Source organism: Electrona antarctica (assembly GCF_951216825.1).
Source record: "Electrona antarctica genome assembly, chromosome: 2".
Lineage (NCBI taxonomy): Eukaryota > Metazoa > Chordata > Actinopteri > Myctophiformes > Myctophidae > Electrona > Electrona antarctica.
The window spans coordinates 51,694,424-51,716,976 of NC_136807.1; the positions used below are offsets into that span (position 1 = coordinate 51,694,424).

Consider the following 22,553-nt stretch of genomic DNA (forward strand, 5'->3'; position numbering starts at 1 on the left):
ATGAAGACGGCTATGGCCTATTTAGCCAAAGGAGTGTTTTTTCGTGCAAAACCAATGCTTGGAATGGATTCAGAATCATGAATAACCCTAACCTAGTTTGACATGGCACGTGCTACTTAAAGCATAATTCAAATTTGAAATAGCCTTATATAGTTTTTTTTAAGGAGAATGTGAGTAATGCAATTATTGTAGGCCTATGCATTCAATAACAAATGAAGCCTCAACAGAGACACATCCTGGACTCGTGGAGGCCCTCTGGGGTCATCAATATGTCCACACAATGTAAACTACACTGCTGACAATATCGTCTCTGTCGGGTGGAAACCTAATGTCCAAAACTGTTACTTTTCAGGATTGAAATTCAAAAGTATCTAAAATAGCAGATCATGATGGAAAGGACCAAATGTCTGAGGCCTTTCTTCTAGATTTAGCACTGAGCAACAGGGAGGGAAGTGTGGAATGATGACCTGATGCAGCTGTTGAAAGCCGTTCAAAGGGATCTGGCGCCCTCCTGTGGACAAACTGTGATAGCAACTTGGTAGACTTAACTTGCTCTAGGCTAGGGAGATGCCTGCAGCCACCCCACCCGTCGTACGGAAATAGCGCACTGAGCGCACGCACTGTGCAATGCAAACTAATAGGCGAGTGCGTTCCTAGCCTATAAGAAATAAATATATAGGGTTGTATTTATTTATGAATTGGATATAGGACCCCAATGGAAACAAATAGACAGCAATAACTTATTTTTTGGTGTAATCATCTCAGACAAAGTGTTTGACTACTCAACTGTACTGTTGTTTTGCATTTCTGTCTAATAAAATATGAAATCAATCACTCCCCCTCCCCTCCCCTCCCCTCCTCTCCTCTCCTCTCCTCTCCTCTCCTCTCCTCTCCTCTCCTCTCCTCTCCTCTCCTCTCCTCTCCTCTCCTCTCCTCTCCCCTCCCCTCCCCTCCTCTCCTCTCCTCTCCTCTCCTCTGCCTCCTCCCCATCCTCCCCACGTGAATCCCCCCCCACCGCCCACCCCTTTTTTTCCCCTCACTGTATATGTTTCTTTTCCCTTTTTACCTCCTTTATGATGAATTCCTGTTCTGTCTATAGAAGTGTCTATTTGTACGTCTCTAAATGTTTTGATGATTTGAACATGGTGGACCCTATTGGAAACAAGTGTAATGCTTAATTGGGTCGTCCACTCACAGTTAACAGCCTTTGTATTGAGTTTGTGCTTGAAATGTACTGTAATTCTGCAAACTGTTAATAAATTCTTCAATCAATCAATCAATCAATCTCCTCTCCTCTCCTCCCATTCTCTCCTCTCCTCTCCTCTCCTCTCCCTTCAGGCTCACTGTTGCCATGTCCTCTTATTATAAGCGACTTTGGGCTTGTTTTTCTGTAAAGTAGCTGTTTCCCAATGTTGTTTAAACCAACCAGGGTTTCATTTTCAAGTCAAGGACCCTCACATTAATATATAATTATCTGCGGACCCCCAACAGTTTATGCCAGCAGCAGGGACCCCCCCCATACAAGATTGATGTTGTTAAAATGTTTTAAAAAAACAATATAATAGGTTAAATAGCCTATAGCAGTTTTCAACGCTTTTCACCATTTGGTGACATTTAGCCTCTCAGACCCAACACTAAAGTGTGGGGGGGGGGGGGGGATTTAGTCCCTTGTTTGTGCCAAATCGGGGTTGCACATGGTTTGTTGAACTCCCTCTGGTGTTGTGGGTGTGGACTTCATTGACATTAAGGAAGTATTTAGACAGGTACATGGGTATCTTGGTGGTGTATCGAATCTTGTGGACCAGACCCATTGCAAGATGCTGTACTCGTCAACCTAAGCCATTCCAGCCTATCAAAGTGGGCAGGGGTGAGGTGGGTTCGGGGAGTGAGGCCAAGTAGTAGCCTGACCAGTTTGTTTTGGGAAGTCTGTCTGGAGCCTAGTTTTAAGGGCCTTATAGCTCCGTAAGGGAGTGGTTGCAACTTGCACCACTCAAAAAATGGACCCTTAAGTTACCGGGTTACCAACTCTCCATCATTTAGTTGGGGACCACCTGGAACCCCCCTCAAGGACCACTGGTTGAGGAGAACCACTGGAGATAGTATGTTATTTTGGGCTTGTTTTCATAGACCTGGTTGCTTGTTTCTCTCGCTGAACCTGGCAACACTGTGACTGCGGTTGCACACAGTGCGCATGCTCTGCCTGGCCTGTAGCAACATCCATCCTGTTAACTATTAACTGTAAATGTCTGCAAACATCAGTGAATATCTAATGTGTGTGTTTCTAATAATCTACACACACTGAGCCGTCTCTGGGTCGTTGTTAGGAGAGGGCTGCAGGTCAACACACACCAGCTCTGGTAAAGACGTTGTTTTAATTCAACATTTCCACTCCCTATAAATGTTCAGTTTTTATCATCATTTAGCGGCTAGCTGTGGCTAACTAGGATGCTAGCTAATTGTTTCTGTGTTACTGTAGTGATGCTAGCTGGCTAGCCTAGCCTCCGTCCGTCCGTCCGTCTGTCTGTCTGCCTGCATAGCAATGAGCAGCAATGCATCCATCCATTCTGCAGTAGCAGCCTATATGTTGTTGTTGTTATCCCTCCCTGGGAGATCATTACAACATTCTGGATCAGTCGTCGTTTGGTGATTGTTGCCTGCTGCTAAACCTATAGCTCGTTAGCCAGGTTGGGTTTGTTTATTCTCCAGGTTAAATTTACTTTCATGACCTTTTAGCAGATGATCATTATATGCATATAGAGACAGTGTAGTGTCTTAGTAAATTATAGGATCACAGGAGAACACGTGTATACATTAAATGCATGGAGACAGTGCTGTAGTGTCTCAGTAAACTATCAGAGAATGCAGAGAGACAGTGCTGTAGTGTCTCAGTAAACTATAGGATCATAGAATGCAGAGAGACAGTGTAGTGTCTCAGTAAACTATAGGATCATAGAATGCAGAGAGACAGTGTAGTGTCTCAGTAAATTATAGGATCATAGAATGTAGAGAGACAGTGTAGTGTCTCAGTAAACTATAGGATCATAGAATGTAGAGAGACAGTGTAGTGTCTCAGTAAACTATAGGATCATAGAATACAGAGAGACAGTGTAGTGTCTCAGTAAACTATAGGATCATAGAATGTAGAGAGACAGTGTAGTGTCTCAGTAAACTATAGGATCATAGAATGTAGAGAGACAGTGTAGTGTCTCAGTAAATTATAGGATCATAGAATGTAGAGAGACAGTGTAGTGTCTCAGTAAACTATAGGATCATAGAATGTAGAGAGACAGTGTAGTGTCTCAGTAAACTATAGGATCATAGAATACAGAGAGACAGTGTAGTGTCTCAGTAAACTATAGGATCATAGAATGTAGAGAGACAGTGTAGTGTCTCAGTAAACTATAGGATCATAGAATGCAGAGAGACAGTGCTGTAGTGTCTCAGTAAACTATAGGATCATAGAATGCAGAGAGACAGTGTAGCGTCTCAGTAAACTATAGGATCATAGAATGCAGAGAGACAGTGTAGTGTCTCAGTAAACTATAGGATCATAGAATGCAGAGAGACAGTGTAGTGTCTCAGTAAACTATAGGATCATAGAATGCAGAGAGACAGTGCTGTAGTGTTTCAGTAAACTATAGCATCATAGAATGCAGAGAGACAGAGTAGTGTCTCAGTAAACTGTAGGATCATAGAATGCAGAGAGACAGTGTAGTGTCTCAGTAAACTGTAGGATCATAGAATGCAGAGAGACAGTGTAGTGTCTCAGTAAACTATAGGATCATAGAATGCAGAGACGGTGTATTGTCTCGGGAAACTATAGGATCATAGAATGCAGAGAGACAGTGCTGTAGTGTCTCAGTAAACTATCATAGAATGCAGAGAGACAGTGTAGTGTCTCAGTAAACTATAGGATCATAGAATGCAGAGAGACAGTGTAGTGTCTCAGTAAACTATAGGATCATAGAATGCAGAGACAGTGTAGTGTCTCAGTAAACTATAGGATCATAGAATGCAGAGACAGTGTATTGTCTCGGGAAACTATAGGATCATAGAATGCAGAGAGACAGTGTAGTGTCTCAGTAAACTATAGGATCATAGAATGCAGAGAGACAGTGTAGTGTCTCAGTAAACTATAGGATCATAGAATGCAGAGAGACGGTATACTGTCTCAGTAAACTATAGGATCATAGAATGCAGAAAGACAGTGTAGCGTCTCAGTAAACTATATGATCATAGAATGCAGAGAGACAGTGTAGTGTCTCAGTAAACTAGGATCACAGGTAACACATATATACATGATTAAATGCATAGTCGGTGTGTAGTGTCTCAGTAAAAAATTGGTTGATTTGCATCATTCAGGATTGGTAACCATAGCTTTTCATGTCCTCCAAGGACCCCGGCCCAAATTGATATGAGTTTGTCCACGGACCCCCATCAGACAAAATTATTTCAAAATGCTAGTTTCCTTTTTTCAAAAACGGCAGATCTACAAGCTCACAATGTGTCACATGCAATGCATTGTGTGCTTGTGGATCAGATATGTTTGAGTTGTATAAAATACGATTACAGTATTAACATTGATTGATTGAAATATTTATTAACAGTTTGCAGAATTACAGTACATTTCAAGCACAAACTCAATACAAAGACTGTTAACTGTGAGTGGACAACCCAATTAAGCATTACACGTGTTTAATGCATCAAAACATTTAGAGACGTACAAATAGACACTTCTATATATAGTCAAAGAACAGAACAGGAATTCATCATAAGGGAGGTAAAAAGGGAAAATAAACATACAGAAAGGGGGTGGGGGGGGGGATTCAGTTTTTACAGAGGCCAGTTTCGAATTGCAGCCGTCCGTAGGTGCCCTTTGAGAGCGGTTTTGAAGGAGTCAAGGGATTCGTATGTCTTAATGACATACAAACTTAATGACTTAATTTTGGTGGCATAGGAGCGAAAATAATTGAGTCTAACCCGTTATGCTGGGGACCCCCTTGAACCCTTTCAGGGACCCCTGGGGGGGGGGGGGGGGGGTCCCAAACCCCACTATGAGAACCAGGCTGCAATAATAGCTAGCTAGTCTCCAGCATGTTGATAAAGCTGCTAGACCACTGCCAATGATGGGGAATAATTGAGAAGCATTCTCACCACATCAGGAGCAAGAAAGCCATCTTGAATAAATAAAATGTGCATCTTGCCTCCGCTTGATTGATGGGTAGTTGGGCAGTTATTTATTTATTCTTTTCAGGACCTGCATGAACCAGCTATTGTACAAATGGAACCCACACGTCACACACAGACACATTCATACGCTTAACTCATAAACCCAACTAAATGGAAAAAGCGCGACTCCAAAATTAAAGATGCAAGGCTGGCTCAGATGCAAATTCTCACGATATGTTTGAGCTGTATAAAATACGATTACAGTATTAACATTGATTGATTGATTGAAATATGTATTAACAGTTTGCAGAATTACAGTACATTTCAAGCACAAACTCAATACAAAGACTGTTAACTGTGAGTGGATTATTATATTATATTTTTGCGAACGCTGCTGCATTTCAGCAGAGCCTTCTTCAGAGCGGACAAAGGAAATCACACCTGTGTGAAGTGAGCGTTGCCACTACCGTACCGTGTGGGGGTCCCCCCCGCAACATCCAGACCCCCAGGAACGCACCCAGGGTGGGGCGGCACCGGTTCCGGCGAGCCGCCCCGCATTCCGAAACGGTCGAGAAGTGATAGTTACCGTGTTGCAGCTTTCCGTGCTCAGACATACAGAGACAGACAGACAGACAGACACATAGCTGCGTATTGGAGCGGAGGCACCACTCAAAAAGCACACATTCATTCATACACTGTGGAAAACCGGGTGCAGTACTTAGTTTAGACCAGTCATTAGTCCTACAACTACAACCCATCTCAAACCCTCACCCTAACCCTAACCTCCCACTGGGCAGCACACCTAAACCTAACCTTAACCCATGTCTAACCAATGACTAGTCTAAACTAAGTATGCACCCCTGGAAAACCATGACCTGCTCACCGGGAGCAATGGGGTTCTTGCTCAGACAAGGAGACTTTGACCCAAGCGGCCGCTCTACACCCTGAGCCACTGCCACCCTTGTGTTCTAACCCAGTGTTACACTTCCGTTTTGGCTTTTAGGCTCCGTAAATCTAAAGGTGCACACGGGGCAGATATGACACCTAACTTATAGATCATTTAATAACTTTATGCTTTATATGAATGGTGGAAATGGCCGATCTACAAGCTCAAATCGCGTCACATCGGGATGCGTTTTGAGCTTGTAGATCAGCTGTTTCACTTTTTTTCTTTATAAAAAGGAAATCTACATGATGGAAACAATTATGACGATTATTATGCAAAAACAATCACCTTAAATAAAAACAGTGACATCTGTCTTTTTCCAAAGGTGACTTTATTGAAGTAAGCTGAGCTACATTCTCTGCTCCCCAGTTGCTGCTTCTGACCTGGTCCTGGAAGTGAAGTGGGCAACTTTATCTACAAATGGATAATGGAGACTGGGGCCATGGGGTAAGAGTTGGATTCATGAATGATTCATACATTTAAGATGTCTGCGCTGCTTACAGCTGGGGCTCAGGACACGAATCGACACTAAGGGTTGCCCTGGTTTACCTTAGCCTGGCTAATAAGCCAGACTCAAAAAATGTGGTATTTGAGTCTGGAGATGCTGTGTATGGATCTTGTTTCCCGGGGGGGTGGGTTCAGACATTTTCTCTTTGACGCAATTGGTTAGAGCTACTGTCAGTCAAAGGTCTCAAGCATTGAACGTCACTGTACCAAAGCCCGCCCATATTGCATACCGTGTCCCGATTGGCCACACCAGTTCTCTGGTGTAGGAAATGGGCGTACAATTGAGCCTTTGAGAGGGGACTGTCTGCAACCGTCTATAAACACAACACCAGATATATGTCTAAACACCTGAACGTGGCCAGAGCGCTCTGGTCTGTGGAATGTAAAATAAGAGCACTATTTTTTTACCTATAATGTGCTGTTTTCATTAAACCGAGTATGTAGGTATTTTTGGCATAAACATTGAGGTATGACATTTCTTTTATCGCGCACGGCCCCCAGAAAGTAAGGTAAATTGAACAGAAATTAAAAATGTACCTACCATTTTATAATGGACCATTTACTTTTCAACGATGTTATACAAGTTGTGCAATTTGAAACAGGTGACCGATAATGCATGTTGCAGCAGTACATGCCTGTCGCTTAATTTCACACACACACACACACACACACACACACACACACACACACACACACACACAGGAGGACTTGGAGAGGCATGCGAGAAAGTCATGCTACTCAAAACCACAACTTCTCTCAAGACATTTCCGCTGTACCAGCACATTGTGTGTTTTTAACAAAGGGCAGGCTTGTGATTACATCACACCGTTTGTGTTGCATCCAGATTTACATGTTCCCCAACATGATCATATGACATACCGCCGTAAAGTATTCCAGATATTACTGCAGCTCACAGAGTGTACAAATGGAACCATACAGGTCCATTTGGTTCCATTTGTACACTCTTGAGATTAAAGATTAAAGTTTTAGAACCACTGATCTAGGAGGGATAAATACAAATTCCATTGATAATTGTTAAAAATGCAGCTACCATTTAATATAAAATAAAGAATGTAAATGGTAACTGAAGCATTAGGCTCCTCCAGAGTTGGTGTCAAAGTGTCCTTGAGCAAGACACTGAACCCCTAATTGCTCCTGATGTGCAGGTTGGTGCCTTGCATGGGTTCCGCCGCCATCGGTGTGTGAATGTGTGTGTGAATGGGTGAATGTAATGCACAATCTATGTAAAGCGCCTTGGATAAAGCCGCTATATAAATGCACCATTTACCATTTATTCAAAATACAACATCATTTCATGTGATAAATGTGGCATGGGAACGACATAGACTGGCATACTCTCTCACCGTCACCACTGGCCGATAACCATTAACCAGCATTTTAAGGACGATTCTACAAATGCCTTCTAAATCCTGACAGTTTTATGTAAAATGCATGTTTCTATGTCAGTTGTCAGTCGTGTAATTGGCTGCTGACTCCCCATCTGAATTTTCTTTTTCCAGGGACCCCCCCCTTCTGGGAGGTGGTCCCTGGAACAACACATTTTCAGATGGAGGTCGGCGGCCAATTTCATATATTTTTGGGGTTTCCTTGACATGAAAATGTTTGAGAACGACTGACACAGAAACATGGGGTTTTTCAGAAAACTGTCATGATTTAGAAGACATTTTGTAGAATCGTCCTCAGGTCGAAACGGGTTAAAATCTCTCTCTCTCTTTGTCGCCGATGACGACGTGCAGATGAGTCCTGTGACGCTGAACGTGGGCGGCGCCCTGTACACCACCAGCATGTCCACGCTGCAGCGTTTCCCGGACTCCATGCTGGGCGCCATGTTCCGCGGCGACTTCCCCACCACGCGCGACGCCCAGGGCCACTACTTCATCGACCGCGACGGCGCCCTCTTCCGCTACGTGCTCAACTTCCTGCGCACGTCGGAGCTCACGCTGCCCGTGGACTTCACGGAGACGGATCTGCTGCGCAAGGAGGCCGACTTCTACCAGATCGAGCCGCTCATCCAGTGCCTGAGCGAGCCCAAGCCGCTGTACCCGCCCGACGTCTTCGAGCAGGTGTTGGTTATTTAGTTAAATTTGTTCGTTCGGGCATTTTTTTTTGAGTGGTGCAACCTATACTCCTATAGACAGCTATGTGTGTCCCTGGGTCTGTCTGTCCCTGGGTCTGTCTGTCCCTGGCTGTGTCCGAGCACAAAAATAGCGTTATAATGTTTGTTTACCACAAAGTGTCACTGTTGCACAGCTTAACACACAGACACACACAGGCCAGTACAGTACAGTGTACAGTACAGTTACAGTACAGCACCACTGACTTCAGACGGGTCTGATTTTTGTTTTGTTTTAAACGAAACCGTTGTGGAGCAATCTTTACAGTACAGTACAGTACACAACTTGCTCAACAAAGTGACTATCATTTGGCCCGAAAGGTTATGGGCTGAAGCCGAAGCTTGGTTATTTTGACCCACCTTTTTATTACAAAAATAATTATATTTGTATTAATTAAATAGATTTATTTGTTATCGTCCAATTGCTATATTTTTTTATATACACAATTACACACACACACACTCGCACACATTTGAAATTAGCCGATCTACAAGCTCACAATGCGTCGCGTCTTGACGCATTGTAGATCTGCTATTTTCTGCATATTTGAAAACTTGACATGGCACATTCTACATAACGAGAACTTTCTAGTTTTGGAACTTTTAACGTACATTTTGATACCAATACTTTCACTCAAGTAAAATGTTTCGAATTCCGGGACTTGCTGCAACAGAGTACTCTTTTCCCCACCACTGAACCGCTCTTGTTTTCGTATAGTCATTTCTCAGAGTCATAAATAACACACAGTGATGTTTTCAAAGTAACGAGTCCCAGGATGCAGGAATGGTCTTTTAGATCAGGGGTTCTCAACCCGTGGGTCGCGACCCCTCGGGGGGTCGCCAAATTATTTTGGGGGGGTCCCCAAAATATTTTCAAAAAAAAAAAAAAAAAATGATTTTTTTTTTAATCTTATTTTCACGATTTTTCAAAAATAGCAGACCTACAAGCTCGTAGCGCGCCACTCGGTGGCGCGCTATGAGCTTGTAGATCTGCTATTTTTCAATAGCTAAATTATAACAATGCTTAAAACACCAAAAGGGGTTCCCGCCCAAAATGGTTTAAGGTTATTGTAGCAGTCAATTTATATTGGGGGTCGGGAGGGGGCGGGGCGGGGGTCCCGAGACATTGCCAAAGCATTTCCGGGGGTCCCCGGCCAAAAACGTTGAGAACCCCTGTTTTAGATGAGTCCCAGGGACATTTTATGAGTCCCACTTCAACGACAAGGAGTCATATTTTGCTATTTTCACAAATTGCAGCATTTAACTCCCATTTCATTTTATATGGTTAGGATGTGGTTATAGATGGGATCCAAATGGAAGCACACACATCTCGATACATTCTGCAGGTGCTGGTCAAATATATACGTACAATGAAAAAGGAATGGATGTCCGCACACTCGAGTTGTAGCTCCCAAGAAGATTTATTTATTTGTTACAACGTTTCGACCTCTGCGGGTCTTCGTCAGGTATGAGTACACAACATCAAGAGGCGTATTATATACAACAGCATATGGGCAGGTCAACAATGAACAAGCTCTGTTGCAATGATGACAATCAAGCTAGACACGCCCACCACATCGGAAAGGATGAGGCTGCAATCAGCATGCAGGGTATGTCTAGCTAAGGACTCTATATATATATATATAAATATATTGTAAATAGTGGCTCAAAGGCCAACTCTTTAGAACCCAAAAGAAAAGTATAAAGGTGCAGACATAGTTAAAAGTAAGCTGCAAACCAATAAGAACATTGCAAAGGATACACATACTGCCTACCGGATCAGACCAAAATACAAGTAAAATATATAATAGGGTACTGTAATTACAGTACAAAATAATGAGGACATAGCATAGGGACAAAGAATGGCAATAACACAAATAATAACCATAGGCATCCGTCCGTCAGTGTTGACGATGGGTTGCGCCTGAGTGGTCATGTTTTTTTGCAGCGGCGGCTGTGGCTGGACAGCCCTGCTCCGGAGTGACAGTCTTTAGCGCAGTTTGCACAGATAAAACGAGAGGGGACTGGCACAGGAGTGGGGGCTGCTTCACGCAGTTTCCTCTTCTGTCTCTTCGCCTGCAACAAGGTGATGTGTCTCTCCTCGGCACGGCGGGTTCCTGCAGCGACAGTCTGCCTCCAAACGCCACGGTCTTTTGCAGCTTCCTCCCAGTTGTTGTGGTCAATGCCTGCCATAAACATAAAAAGAAAGAATTAACCCAGAAATGGCTTGACATCAAATTCCTCATTGAGCCCTTGAGGCGCCATAGTGTTGAGTGTATAAATGTAAAAAGCTTCACGTTGGAGTAGGGAGTCGATTATGGTCACCACCATGTGGTTATATTCATGTAGAAAACGGAAGAAGAAATGATTATTATAACTAAAGCTAGCAAAATAAAGTATAATCTATAGTCCGTTAACTATAAACTGTGTTTTGGGATGCAAAATGCACCCTATTTTAATCTCTGAATAACACACTTACTTTCTTTCTTTCCTTTCCTATACATCCACTAAAGGTCGTGGAGCTGTCGAGCACGCGCAAGCTCTCCAAGTACTCGAACCCGGTGGCAGTGATCATCACGCAGCTCACGGTCACCACCAAGGTGCACGCGCTGCTCGAGGGCATCTCCAACTCCTTCACCAAGTGGAACAAGCACATGATGGACACGCGCGACTGCCAGGTGAGCTTCACCTTCGGCCCGTGCGACTACCACCAGGAGGTGGCGCTGCGCGTCCACCTGATGGACTACATCATGAAGCAAGGGTTCACCATACGCAACACGCGCGTGCACCACATGAGCGAGCGCGCCAACGAGAACACCGTGGAGCACCACTGGACCTTCTGTCGGCCGGCGCACAAAGTCGAAGACTGAGTTTTATTAACCCATTTTGGACTGAGGTCGATGAAAAAAGAAGGCTTCTAAATCCTAACATTTTTCTGAAAAACCCATGTTTCTGCGTCAGTGGTGCTCAACCTTTTTCACGTCAAGGACCCCCAGAATGATCTCTATTGGGCCACGGACCCCCATCTCAAAATATGTAGTTCCAGGGACCCCCCAGAAGCTCTGAAATATATATATTCAAAGATTTGCGGCACATTTTCACGCCTTTTCTGAAAAGTCGTGAAAATGTAGCAGACCTACAAGCTCCTGGTGGTAGTCGCACGGGCCGAAGGTGAAGCTCACCTGGCTTGTAGATCTGCTATTTTTCAATAGCTAAAGTATAACATAATGCTTTAAAACACCAAAAGGGTGATACGCCTTTTTTTTCCTTGCCTTTTCCTTGCCTTTTGTTTTACCCATTTAGACCTGAGGCCGATTCTAAAAGAAATGTCTTCTAAGTCCTGACAGTTTTTTTTCTGAAATACCTGTTGTTTCTATATCACTGGTGCTCCAAACTATCTCATGTCAAGGACCCCTGAAATGATATATGTATTTGGTGCGTACCCGATATCTTAAAATATGTTGTTCCAGGGACCTCCCAGGAGCAAAGATTTGAGTTATAAAAATGTTCGCCGCTGGGAAAGAATATATTTTCAAAGATTTGCGCCGCATTTTCACAAATTTTCTAAAATAGCAGATCTACAAGCTAGTAGCGCGGCAGACAGCTACACAGATGCGTTCCAGGTCTTAATGGGTTAAGGAGTAGTTCACCCCCCCCCCCCCCCCCACACACACACACACACACACACACACATAAGCAAAAAATGATTTATTTGTTTAAAGGGGCATTCCACTCATTTTCAACATTTTACTATGTCATTAATGTACCTTAGAGCTGTTGTGTGGAAATAATAAAAAAGTTCCCCCATTCTGTGTTTCCTAGAACTAGAGGTCTGAAAAAATCATTAACATGGTGAAACACATCTTGATGATGTCATCAAGATGTTTCACCATGTTAATGATTTTTTTCATAATTACAGTTCTAGGAAATACAAAATGGGGGGACTTTTTTATTATTTCCACACAACAGCTCTAAGGTATATTAATGACATAGTAAAATGTTGAAAATGGGTGGTTTTCCCCTTTAAGGCAATTACACGTCCCGTGAAGCCTTAATAATATTAATCGGGATTGTTTTTGTTTTTTGAGTCTTTGGCCCCCTTTTCTACCAAAATAACTTTGGTTCTAGAACTGGTTCCTTTTCTACCAAAATAACTTTGGTTCTAGAACTGGTTCCTTTTCTACCAAAATAACTTTGGTTCTAGAACTGGTTCCTTTTCTACCAAAATAACTTTGGTTCTAGAACTGGTTCCTTTTCTACCAAAATAACTTTGGTTCTAGAACTGGTTCCTTTTCTACCAAAATAACTTTGGTTCTAGAACTGGTTCCTTTTCTACCAAAATAACTTTAGTTCTAGAACTGGTTCCTTTTCTACCAAAATAACTTTGGTTCTAGAACTGGTTCCTTTTCTACCAAAATAACTTTAGTTCTAGAACTGGTTCTGTTCTAGATTCTTGGAACCTTGGTGCTCTCACTGAACCGTTCTTTTTTTTTTTTTTCTTCAGTTCTGAACCAACTTTTAGGGTTCTGAACCAGTTCATTTTCAGTGTAAACGCTCTGAACTGGTTCTATAGAGCGTCGCAGTCCCGCCCCCTACCAGGGCCCAGGAAATGATTCTCCGTTCATTTTCCTCATAGACATTTCAGAAAGTATTTATTTAAAGACGTTTACGCCGCGGACAAAGCCAACTCGAGTCGTGACAAATCATGACAACAAACACAATTTTTTGGGCCGAACAAATAATTAGAAAGAAGAAAAAAACACTTTTTGTTGTTTTTCTTCTTTGTAAAGAGCCGCTGTCTCTGGGCCCAGCACGAAACAATCTACGTGAATTCAAGGCGTCACGGGGTGTGTGTGTAATTGCTCGAAAATAAGTACGTTTTTGGGTGAACTACTGCTTTAACTACATTCCATTTGTAGTGTTTTTTTGTCATCAGGATATTAATGTTAGAAATAGTTTAGTCTAGTTCTAGTTGTGTGTGTGTGTGTGTGTGTGTGTGTGTGTGTGTGTGTGTGTGTGTGTGTGTGTGTGTGTGTGTGTGTGTGTGTGTGTGTGTGTGTGTGTGTGTGTGTGTGTGTGTGTGTGTGTGTGTGTGTGTGTGTGTGTGTGTGTGTGTGTGTGTGTGTGTGTGTGTGTGTGTCACGGCACTAACAATAGCAACATCTACAGTACGTGCTCACAACGACTCGTCCTCAGAGCTTGTAGATCTGCTATTGTTGGCGTGCGGCACCGGTGCACGACTAAGCATAGATCACTTAAAGGACCACTTCACCACTTTTCAACATCTCTTCATATAATTGGTCCTCGCTAATGTTCATGATAAAACACCACCGTTTTTTCCCTACTCAGTCTGTGTCTCATAGGTAAGGCTTTGGGCAGTTCGGACACCCGTCCACCAGTGACATCATCATTAGGGAGATTTTTTTTTAAAACAAGATTTGTTTTAAAATATATTTAGATTTGTATTATCGTGAGAACGATGGCTTCAACTTTTGCATTGCAACTTTTCAGGAAAAGAAAGCCTGCCGTTTCTATTAGCTTGGATTCACCACCGATGATGTCACTGGTGGTGGACGGGTTTCTGAACTGCCCACAGCCTTCCTATGAGACACAGACTGAGTAGGAAAAAATGGTGGTATTTTATCATGAACTTATATATTAGTTAGGACCAATTATAGGAAGAGAAGTTGAAAAGTGGGGAAGTGGTCCTTTAAGCGTCACGATTATTAACGGAATCAATAATGTTGGTGTACATTTTCATACGGAGAGGGGTGTGTTTTGTGTATTTCTATTATTATTCCTCGTGGTACATGGTGGAATAAGCTTCTGCCCCAGGTTTTTTATCGACAGACGGATAACATCGGCAACATTAAAACCAGATTTTAATGTAAACTAAATGTAACGTTATACTGGTTGATGTGCAAGCGAGTTATCAAGATGTAATCAATCGGTTTTACTTCTAAGACACAAAGACAGTTTTGCACATTATTTGATCGTGACCTAGCCGCAATTTGCAACTCTAGATTTATTTTGAATATGTTGAATTTAGCTCATACATCCAAACAGAAAAAGTCCTATCTGATTCAATGTATTTGTCGTTTTCAATAACACAACGTTCTGCTGCCTCCTGCATTATGTGCAATTTCAAAAAGATGGTGCGTAGGGCGGTTGAGTTAACGTGAGTAGTTGAGTGATTTCCAACGAGCGCTTCCAAACTCACTCATAGAAAAATACAAAAAGTAATCACCTGCAGGGAAGTTCTGCAGAAAAGCATAATTCCAGCTTTCTGTACATCTGCAATGTTGTTGAGTTTAACGTTTAATGCAATCGGATAGGACTTTTCTGTTTGGAACTATGGGCCGTCAATGGTTGTTGTTGCAACTCTAGATTAAACATGTAAAAAAACAAATCTAGTGTTGCAAATTGCGGCTTAACTGTGACCAGGCTGATCAGGCCCCGACCACGAGCACTGTATTGCTAACAATGTGATTTTAATTGCGACACGATCGCAAGCTGACTATTTCAACTCCTACTAATACTTCAATATTACTTTCCAAATAAGCTATACGAGCAGAAACGATGGATTTTGTGCACATTTTTTTATATTTAATCACGCCATATTTCACCCCCACGGCCATTCTTGCGATGACAAGAATTGCGATGGAATGATGCCCTATTGAATCTACATTATTTAATGTTATCCAGGGTGCCTGGTAGTAAGTAACCTGACTCCGCCAGATGGGGCAGCAGAGAGTACACTGGGTTCCCCCCTCCTGCTCCCATCCCAAAACGGCCTGGCCAATCAGCAGCAGCTTCTAGCAGCTTCTAGCTTCTAGCTGCTGCTGATTGGCCAGGCCGTTTTGTGGCCGGGCATCAAGTCTGCCTGAGAGTTCCCAGATGGGAGCAGGAGGGGGGGAACCCAGTGTACTCTCTGCTGCCCCATCTGGCGGAGTCAGGTTAGGTAGTAAGACCATGTTGCTGAACACCCAATGTATGTTTCGAGTGTTACCTGCATGTTTAATATCAAGCCATAATTTATACCGATGAAATCTCAAGCCACACGTATGTAAAGTGTAAATGCAACCTGAAACCACTCGGTAGGTAGGCTATTTATCAATGAATGCCCTCATAATAATAATAATAAAGTCATGTTTTTATATTATGAACATTGTTGTACCTTGTTGACTAAATGGTAAATGGTGCATTTATATAGCGCCTTTATCCAAGGCGCTTTACATAGATTGTGCATTACATTCACCCATTCACACACACATTCATACAACGATTGCGGCGGGAAGCCATGCAAGGTACCAACCAGCACATCGGGAGCAATTTGGGGTTCAGTGTCTTGCCCAAGGACACTTCGACATGTAGACAGGAGGAGCCGGGATTTGAACCGCCGACCCATGGATCATTGGACGACCTGCTCTACCTCCTGAGCCACAGTCTAGTTTTGCACACAAAGCCTGTTTTGATCTAGAGACCCTTAAAGCTACAATCAGTATGTTTTATGTCTACTCTTATCTGCCCTGCAAAGCCAAATTGCAGTAAAACTACGTTTTTGGACACAGACTTATTTGTGTTTCCCCAAAGGTCAATTTTTTTTTGACACTTATATGCCGATCTCATTTGGCTGACCAGTCGAAACACTATTAAACCCATTCATTAGATTTTTTTCGTAGTTGCTGGACTTTGGCTTTGTATAGTTTTTTCCCAACAATAGAGACACAATTGCAACGTTTGAACTACAGTAAAGACGGCGGTGTGTCGCCTCGTGTCCAATCCAGTGCGTCGTCTGCTTCAAATAACTCGACTTTGTCAACCAACAGTGTTGACTCAAAGTATTGAGACCTCCAGCCACTTCAGTTGTACACATTTCAGTTATTGTATTAACACAACATAAACATTCTGCATTGTAGCTTTAAAGGGACACTTCACCCTTTTTGCAAAAATATATATGTTAATGATGTTTAGAAGATTTAGAACACTTTCCTGGGGGTCTTTATGTGTGTAATATGTGGTTTTATTTATTTTAGATTTTAGCAGTGAGCCTAGTGTCTCTGATGTCATCGAAAGTGGGCTCACTTCCTTCCTGGACTAGAATTCCCATAATGCTTTGGTGCACTGCTCCTCCTTGTGGATAGGGGGAGGGCTGTCTTACTGAGACAACATGTAGTCCAGGAAGTAAGTGAGCCCAGTGTCCATGACATCAGAGACACTGGGTTCACTGCTAACATCTAAAATATCTAAAACCACATATTACACACAAAAAGACACCCAGGAAAGTGTTCTAAATCTTCTAAACGTCTTTAACATATATATTTTTGCAAAAAGGGTGAAGTTTCCCTTTAACCCATTTTGGGCGGGAACCCCTTTTGGTGTTTTAAACATTATGTTATAATTTAGCTATTGAAAAATAGCAGATCTACAAGCTCATAGCGCGCCACCGAGTGGCGCGCTATGAACTTGTAGGTCTGCTATTTTTGAAAAATCGTTAAAATGTGCCTCAAATCTTTCCGAAAATTGTCATGATTTAGAAAACTTTTTTTTTTAAATTTCGACGTCAGGCCTGAATGGGTTAATGGTTAATGTGGTTAAACGCTAACGTGACATGGATGCGTTCCAGGTCTCAATGGATTAAGGATGAACACCTTTTATTCTGGTGCAGAATAGGCTACACTGTGCCAAGACAAATTCATAGACTACATATGACTATTTGACCTCGGAAACCCAGGCGTTTTTATTTCCAGTGGTTCCTAAACTTTTCCATGTCAAGGACCCCCAAATTGACACTGATTAGCCTGCGGACCCCCCTATTTGAAGAGATATTCCAGGGACCCCCATAAGAGAAGATCTTTACGGCTCTAGCAGAGATTCTCAACCTGTTTCATTGCAAGGACCCCCAGTTTGACATGCATTATTCTACGGACCCCCCATTTAATTGCATTTCTATCTGAAACCCCAATTTATATTGTAAAACCAATGTTAATTTAACTCGGAGTGTACAAATGGAACCAAATGGACCCGTTAGGGGTTTAGAGTTACAAACCCATAAGGGTCCATTTGGTTCCAAACTGGGTATCTCAAACCCTCACCCTCCATTTGTACACTCAGAGTTACAGACCCATAAGGGTCCATTTGGTTGCATTTGTATTGTACACTCTCAGAGTTACAGACCCATAAGGGTCCATTTGGTTGCATTTGTATTGTACACTCAGTTACAGACCCATAAGGGTCCATTTGGTTAGGCTGTATGCTAAAGGAGTCAGGGGCAGGCTGTCATTACGGGACTTGGCCAAGAGGGGTCACAAGTGCTCCAGACTAGGATATATCTTTTCTCTTGCGTCACTATACACCCGGATGTGACGTGTAAAAGGATTGGATACGTTCGTTGTATTAGTCCAAACAACGGCGGGCGGGAGGAGGCGCTGTTTTCACCACAGTGTGTGCGTCAAACACCGCCCGCCTCGTTTTGGACTGGTTAAAATAAAAGCTCCTCACGTTCAGTCACTATAGTCAGGGACGAAATGTCAACAAGGTTTTGAGAAGGACAAGTAGTGTAATTTGGACTGTTTATAAGACTGTATAGATGTATTATTGAAGTTTAAACATCATGGTTGAGACGAAAACCACAGTGAAGTATTCCCTGGCTCTGGTTCCTGGAAGACTTTATGACGTTTAGATTTAACAGACATTTAAGACAGATTCAGACATTTAGATTTAACAGACATTAAGACAGATCCAGACAGTATAGATTGAACAGGTTAAGTTTATAAGCGTCATGGTTGAGACGAAGCCCATAGTGAAGTATCTCCTGGCTCTGGTTCCTGGCAGACGGAGGTTCGGACCCTACAGGTTCCTGCCTGTGTTCTTCTGCATAGGAGGAATGATGGAGTGGATCATGATCAACGTCAGGATAGGACACGAGACCTTCTGTAAGTAATATCTGTATTCTAATGCCTTCTGTAAGCATATTTAATATCATATTGAGTGATGGCGTGGATCATGATAAACGTCAGGATAGGACATGAGACCTTTATCTGTAAGTTCACTCAAATGCAGTTATATCTAACAGGATAGGTATTGGTAAGTAATTAATATATGTGTATAATATTGAGTGATGGTGAGTGAACGTCAGGATAGGACATGAGAGATTCTGTAAGTATAGATTGTGCATGGTTCCCAAACTTTTTCATGTCAAGGACCCCCAAATTGACACTAATTGGCCCGTGGACCCCCATTTGAAAATATATTCCATAATTCCAGGGACCCCCCATAAGAGAATATGTTTACGGCTCTAGCAGAGATTCTCAACCAGTTTAATTTCAAGGACCCCCCAGTTTGACATGCATTAGTCTATGGACCCCCATTTAATGGCATTTCTATCTCTGGGACCCCCAATTTATATTGTTTGTAAAAATCTTATGTTAATTAAACTCTGAAAGTGTACAAATGGACCCGTAACCCATAGGGTCCATTTGGTTCCAAACTATCATTTAGCTGCATGGGGACCCCCTGGTACTCTCTCAAGGACCCCTGGGGGTCCCCAGACCCCACTTTGGGAACCACTGGTATAGATAATTTAACTACAAATATAGACCTTCTGGTCTACCGCATCCTAGCTGCTCAAGACTATGTTCAATCTAACAGGATAGCACATTCTGTATCCCTATGTAAGTGCTAATAATCAGTGAGGTTTTCATGTTCCAAAACTCTGCCCAGACTGCCTGCTTATACTTATACATCAGTAATACATCAGGTCAAGGAAGGACCCCCACATAATGCCACATTGATATATGTATTTGGCCATGGACCCCCATCTGAAAAGGTTTTGTTGTGCCAGGCACCCCCAGAAGAGAACATTTGCGGAATATATATATATATATATATATATATATATATATATATATATATATATATCCAAACTCTCATTAAAAATGGCAAAGTGAGGGTACAACACATAATGACAAATTCTCCATTCATTGTCATTTTTTTGGGTGTTTTAAACATTATGTTATAATTTAGCTATTGAAAAATAGCAGATCTACAAGCTCATAGCGCGCCACCGAGTGGCGCGCTATGAGCTTGTAGGTCTGCTAGTTTTGAAAAATCGTGAAAATATTTATTTCAGAAAACTGGAGGATTTAGAAGACTTTTTTTAAATTTCGACGTCAGGCCTACTACGTAAATGGGTTAAAGTACCAGTTATAGCACATTCACCTTGTTTATGCTTTTAAAGTACCAGTTATAGCACATTCACCTTGTTTATGCTTTTAAAGTACCAGTTATAGCTCACTCACCTTGTTTATGCTATTAAAGTACCAGTTATAGCACACTCACCTTGTTTATGCTTTTAAAGTACCAGTTATAGTACATTCACCTTGTTTATGTTTTTAAAGTACCAGTTATAGCACATTCACCTTGTTTATGTTTTTAAAGTACCAGTTATAGCACATTCACCTTGTTTATGCTTTTAAAGTACCAGTTATAGCACATTCACCTTGTTTATGCTTTTAAAGTACCAGTTATAGCACATTCACCTTGTTTATGCTTTTAAAGTACCAGTTATAGCTCATTCACCTTGTTTATGCTTTTAAAGTACCAGTTATAGCACATTCACCTTGTTTATGTTTTTAAAGTACCAGTTATAGCACATTCACCTTGTTTATGCTTTAAAAGTACCAGTTATAGCACATTCACCGAAATAAGTTGCACTTTCATTCCTCTGTTGCTTAACAGCTGATGATGATGTGGTGGTTGGTTGGTTGGGTGGGAGAGGCTGAGCAAGCTGTCTGTGCATTTATGTATGTACGTCTTATGTATCTTCTGTCTGTATGTTACGGGTCCCCCTCTAAAAAAAGATGTTGCATCTCAAGTCTCAAGTCTTTACAAATGTGAACTCTGGAGCTAATCTCAGAAACTGCTGGACCGTTCAGTCACTGCTACTGAGACGAAAAATGTCCGTCGACTACCTTTTTTCCTTTGACTACCTTTTTTCCACTGACAAACTAAATGGAAACTAAGCTATGATGACTAAAACTAAGACTAAATATACTGACAATTTCGTCAACAAAAACTAGACTAAAATGTGGGCAAGAGATCCAGTAGAAGTCATTTTACACTTGGTTGCATGCTGAAAATAGCATACCGGTATATCTACAAGCTCACAATGCGCTTATAGATCGTCTATTTTCAGCAAGTGTAAAAACATTTTTAGTCGACTAAATCAACTGTAGATTTAGTCGACTAAAATCTTATGATATTTAGTCGACTAAAACTGGACTGAACACTGAAACATTCCAGGTGACTCACTAAAATGTGACTGAAACAAAATGAAAACTATTTGAAGAGACTATGAATCATACTAAAATCAAAATGTGCTGCCAAAAACACTGCACTGCCAAAAAAACACATTCCTTGTGCACAGTGCACACTGCCAGTAGGCTAACGTAGTACTTACTACTTACACACATTTCTTTTCACACATGCTTTATATTTGCTGAAATATTTGACGCTTTTATTTAACCATTGTTTTATCCATGGCCAATCATTTATGTTGGTTTCCCAGCATGGTCCAGCACCACTATCTCACACACATCTGGGAGCTGACCAGTACAACCACAGTCTGAACATTGATACTGTTGTACTGACCAGTACAACCACAGTCTGATACTGTTGTACTGACCAGTACAACCACAGTCTGAACTTTGATACTGTTGTACTGACCAGTACAACCACAGTCTGATACTGTTGTACTGACCAGTACAACCACAGTCTGATACTGTTTTACTGACCAGTACAACCACAGTCTGATACTGTTGTACTGACCAGTACAACCAGTCTGATACTGTTGTACTGACCAGTACAACCAGTCTGATACTGTTGTACTGACCACCAGTACAACCACAGTCTGATACTGTTGTACTGACCACCAGTACAACCACAGTCTGATACTGTTGTACTGACCAGTACAACCAGTCTGATACTGTTGTAACTTGTACTGGGAGCTGACCAGTACAACCACAGTCTGATACTGTTGTACTGACCAGTACAACCAGTCTGATACTGTTGTACTGGGAGCTGACCAGTACAACCACAGTCTAATACTGTGGTTTGCAACCATTTTCATATCAAGGTCCATTACTTATTCTGTATTTGAGCCACAGACTTATTGTTGGATAAGATTTTGTCCACAATTCCATACATACTGTATTGATGTTGGTACCATTAGGAGAGATAACAGGCAACCGTTGATCAAAAATAACAATTCTTCTACATTCTCTAATTGTGTAGACTTCTTGTAAATTAAGTAATCCATTTGGCTACCAACCCTCCACCATTTTAGCATGGGGACCACCTGAAACAAAACTTATTTTTGTTGTTGTCCCCCCCCCACAGACGATGTATACAGACGGAAGCAGTCGGAACGGGAGTACCAGCAGAGGGTAGCTCTTCATAAGTGAAGACTCACACATCGTTGGACATTCATCCACCTGTTTTCCTCAGGCTGCAGTGGACTTAACGACGTCCACCTGTTTCCCTCCGGCTGCAGTGGACATAACAACGTCCACCTGTTTCCCTCAGGCTGCAGTGGACTTAACGACGTCCACCTGTTTCCCTCATATTGGGCTTAACAACGTCCACCTGTTTCCCTGAGGCTGCTGTAGACTCAACAACGTCCACCTGTTTCCCTCATATTGGGCTTAACAACGTCCACCTGTTTCCCTCATATTGGACTTAACGACGTCCACCTGTTTCCCTCATATTGGACTTAACAACGTCCACCTGTTTCCCTCA

At 42.1% G+C, this 22,553-nt stretch overlaps 1 protein-coding gene and 2 long non-coding RNA genes across 5 annotated transcripts; 2 read left to right on the top strand and 1 right to left on the bottom strand.

The window, feature by feature from the left end:
• Nucleotides 1–2,216: 2,216 nt before the first annotated feature.
• kctd6b (potassium channel tetramerization domain containing 6b) lies at nt 2,217–22,292 on the top strand. Of its 3 annotated transcripts, XM_079525839.1 has the most exons (5): nt 2,217–2,357; nt 6,441–6,562; nt 8,380–8,706; nt 11,270–11,434; nt 22,155–22,292. In XM_079525839.1, the coding sequence occupies exons 2-5, from the start codon at nt 6,536–6,538 to the stop codon at nt 22,203–22,205; spliced, it is 570 nt and encodes a 189-aa protein (XP_079381965.1). In that variant the 5' UTR covers nt 2,217–2,357; nt 6,441–6,535; the 3' UTR covers nt 22,206–22,292. The 3 variants fall into 3 exon arrangements, with proteins under 3 accessions (XP_079381965.1, XP_079381963.1, XP_079381964.1); XM_079525837.1 differs by lacking the exon at nt 22,155–22,292 and having other exon boundaries at nt 11,270–11,913; XM_079525838.1 differs by lacking the exon at nt 22,155–22,292 and having other exon boundaries at nt 6,485–6,562; nt 11,270–11,913.
• LOC306940736 lies at nt 11,970–15,840 on the bottom strand. Its single transcript, XR_013792043.1, has 2 exons — nt 15,728–15,840; nt 11,970–15,481 (listed from the first exon to the last, which is right to left on the bottom strand). It is a non-coding gene; the product is annotated as an uncharacterized lncRNA (long non-coding RNA).
• On the top strand, nt 15,337–15,918 carry LOC306940740. Its single transcript, XR_013792044.1, has 2 exons — nt 15,337–15,469; nt 15,718–15,918. It is a non-coding gene; the product is annotated as an uncharacterized lncRNA (long non-coding RNA).
• Nucleotides 22,293–22,553: the final 261 nt, after the last annotated feature.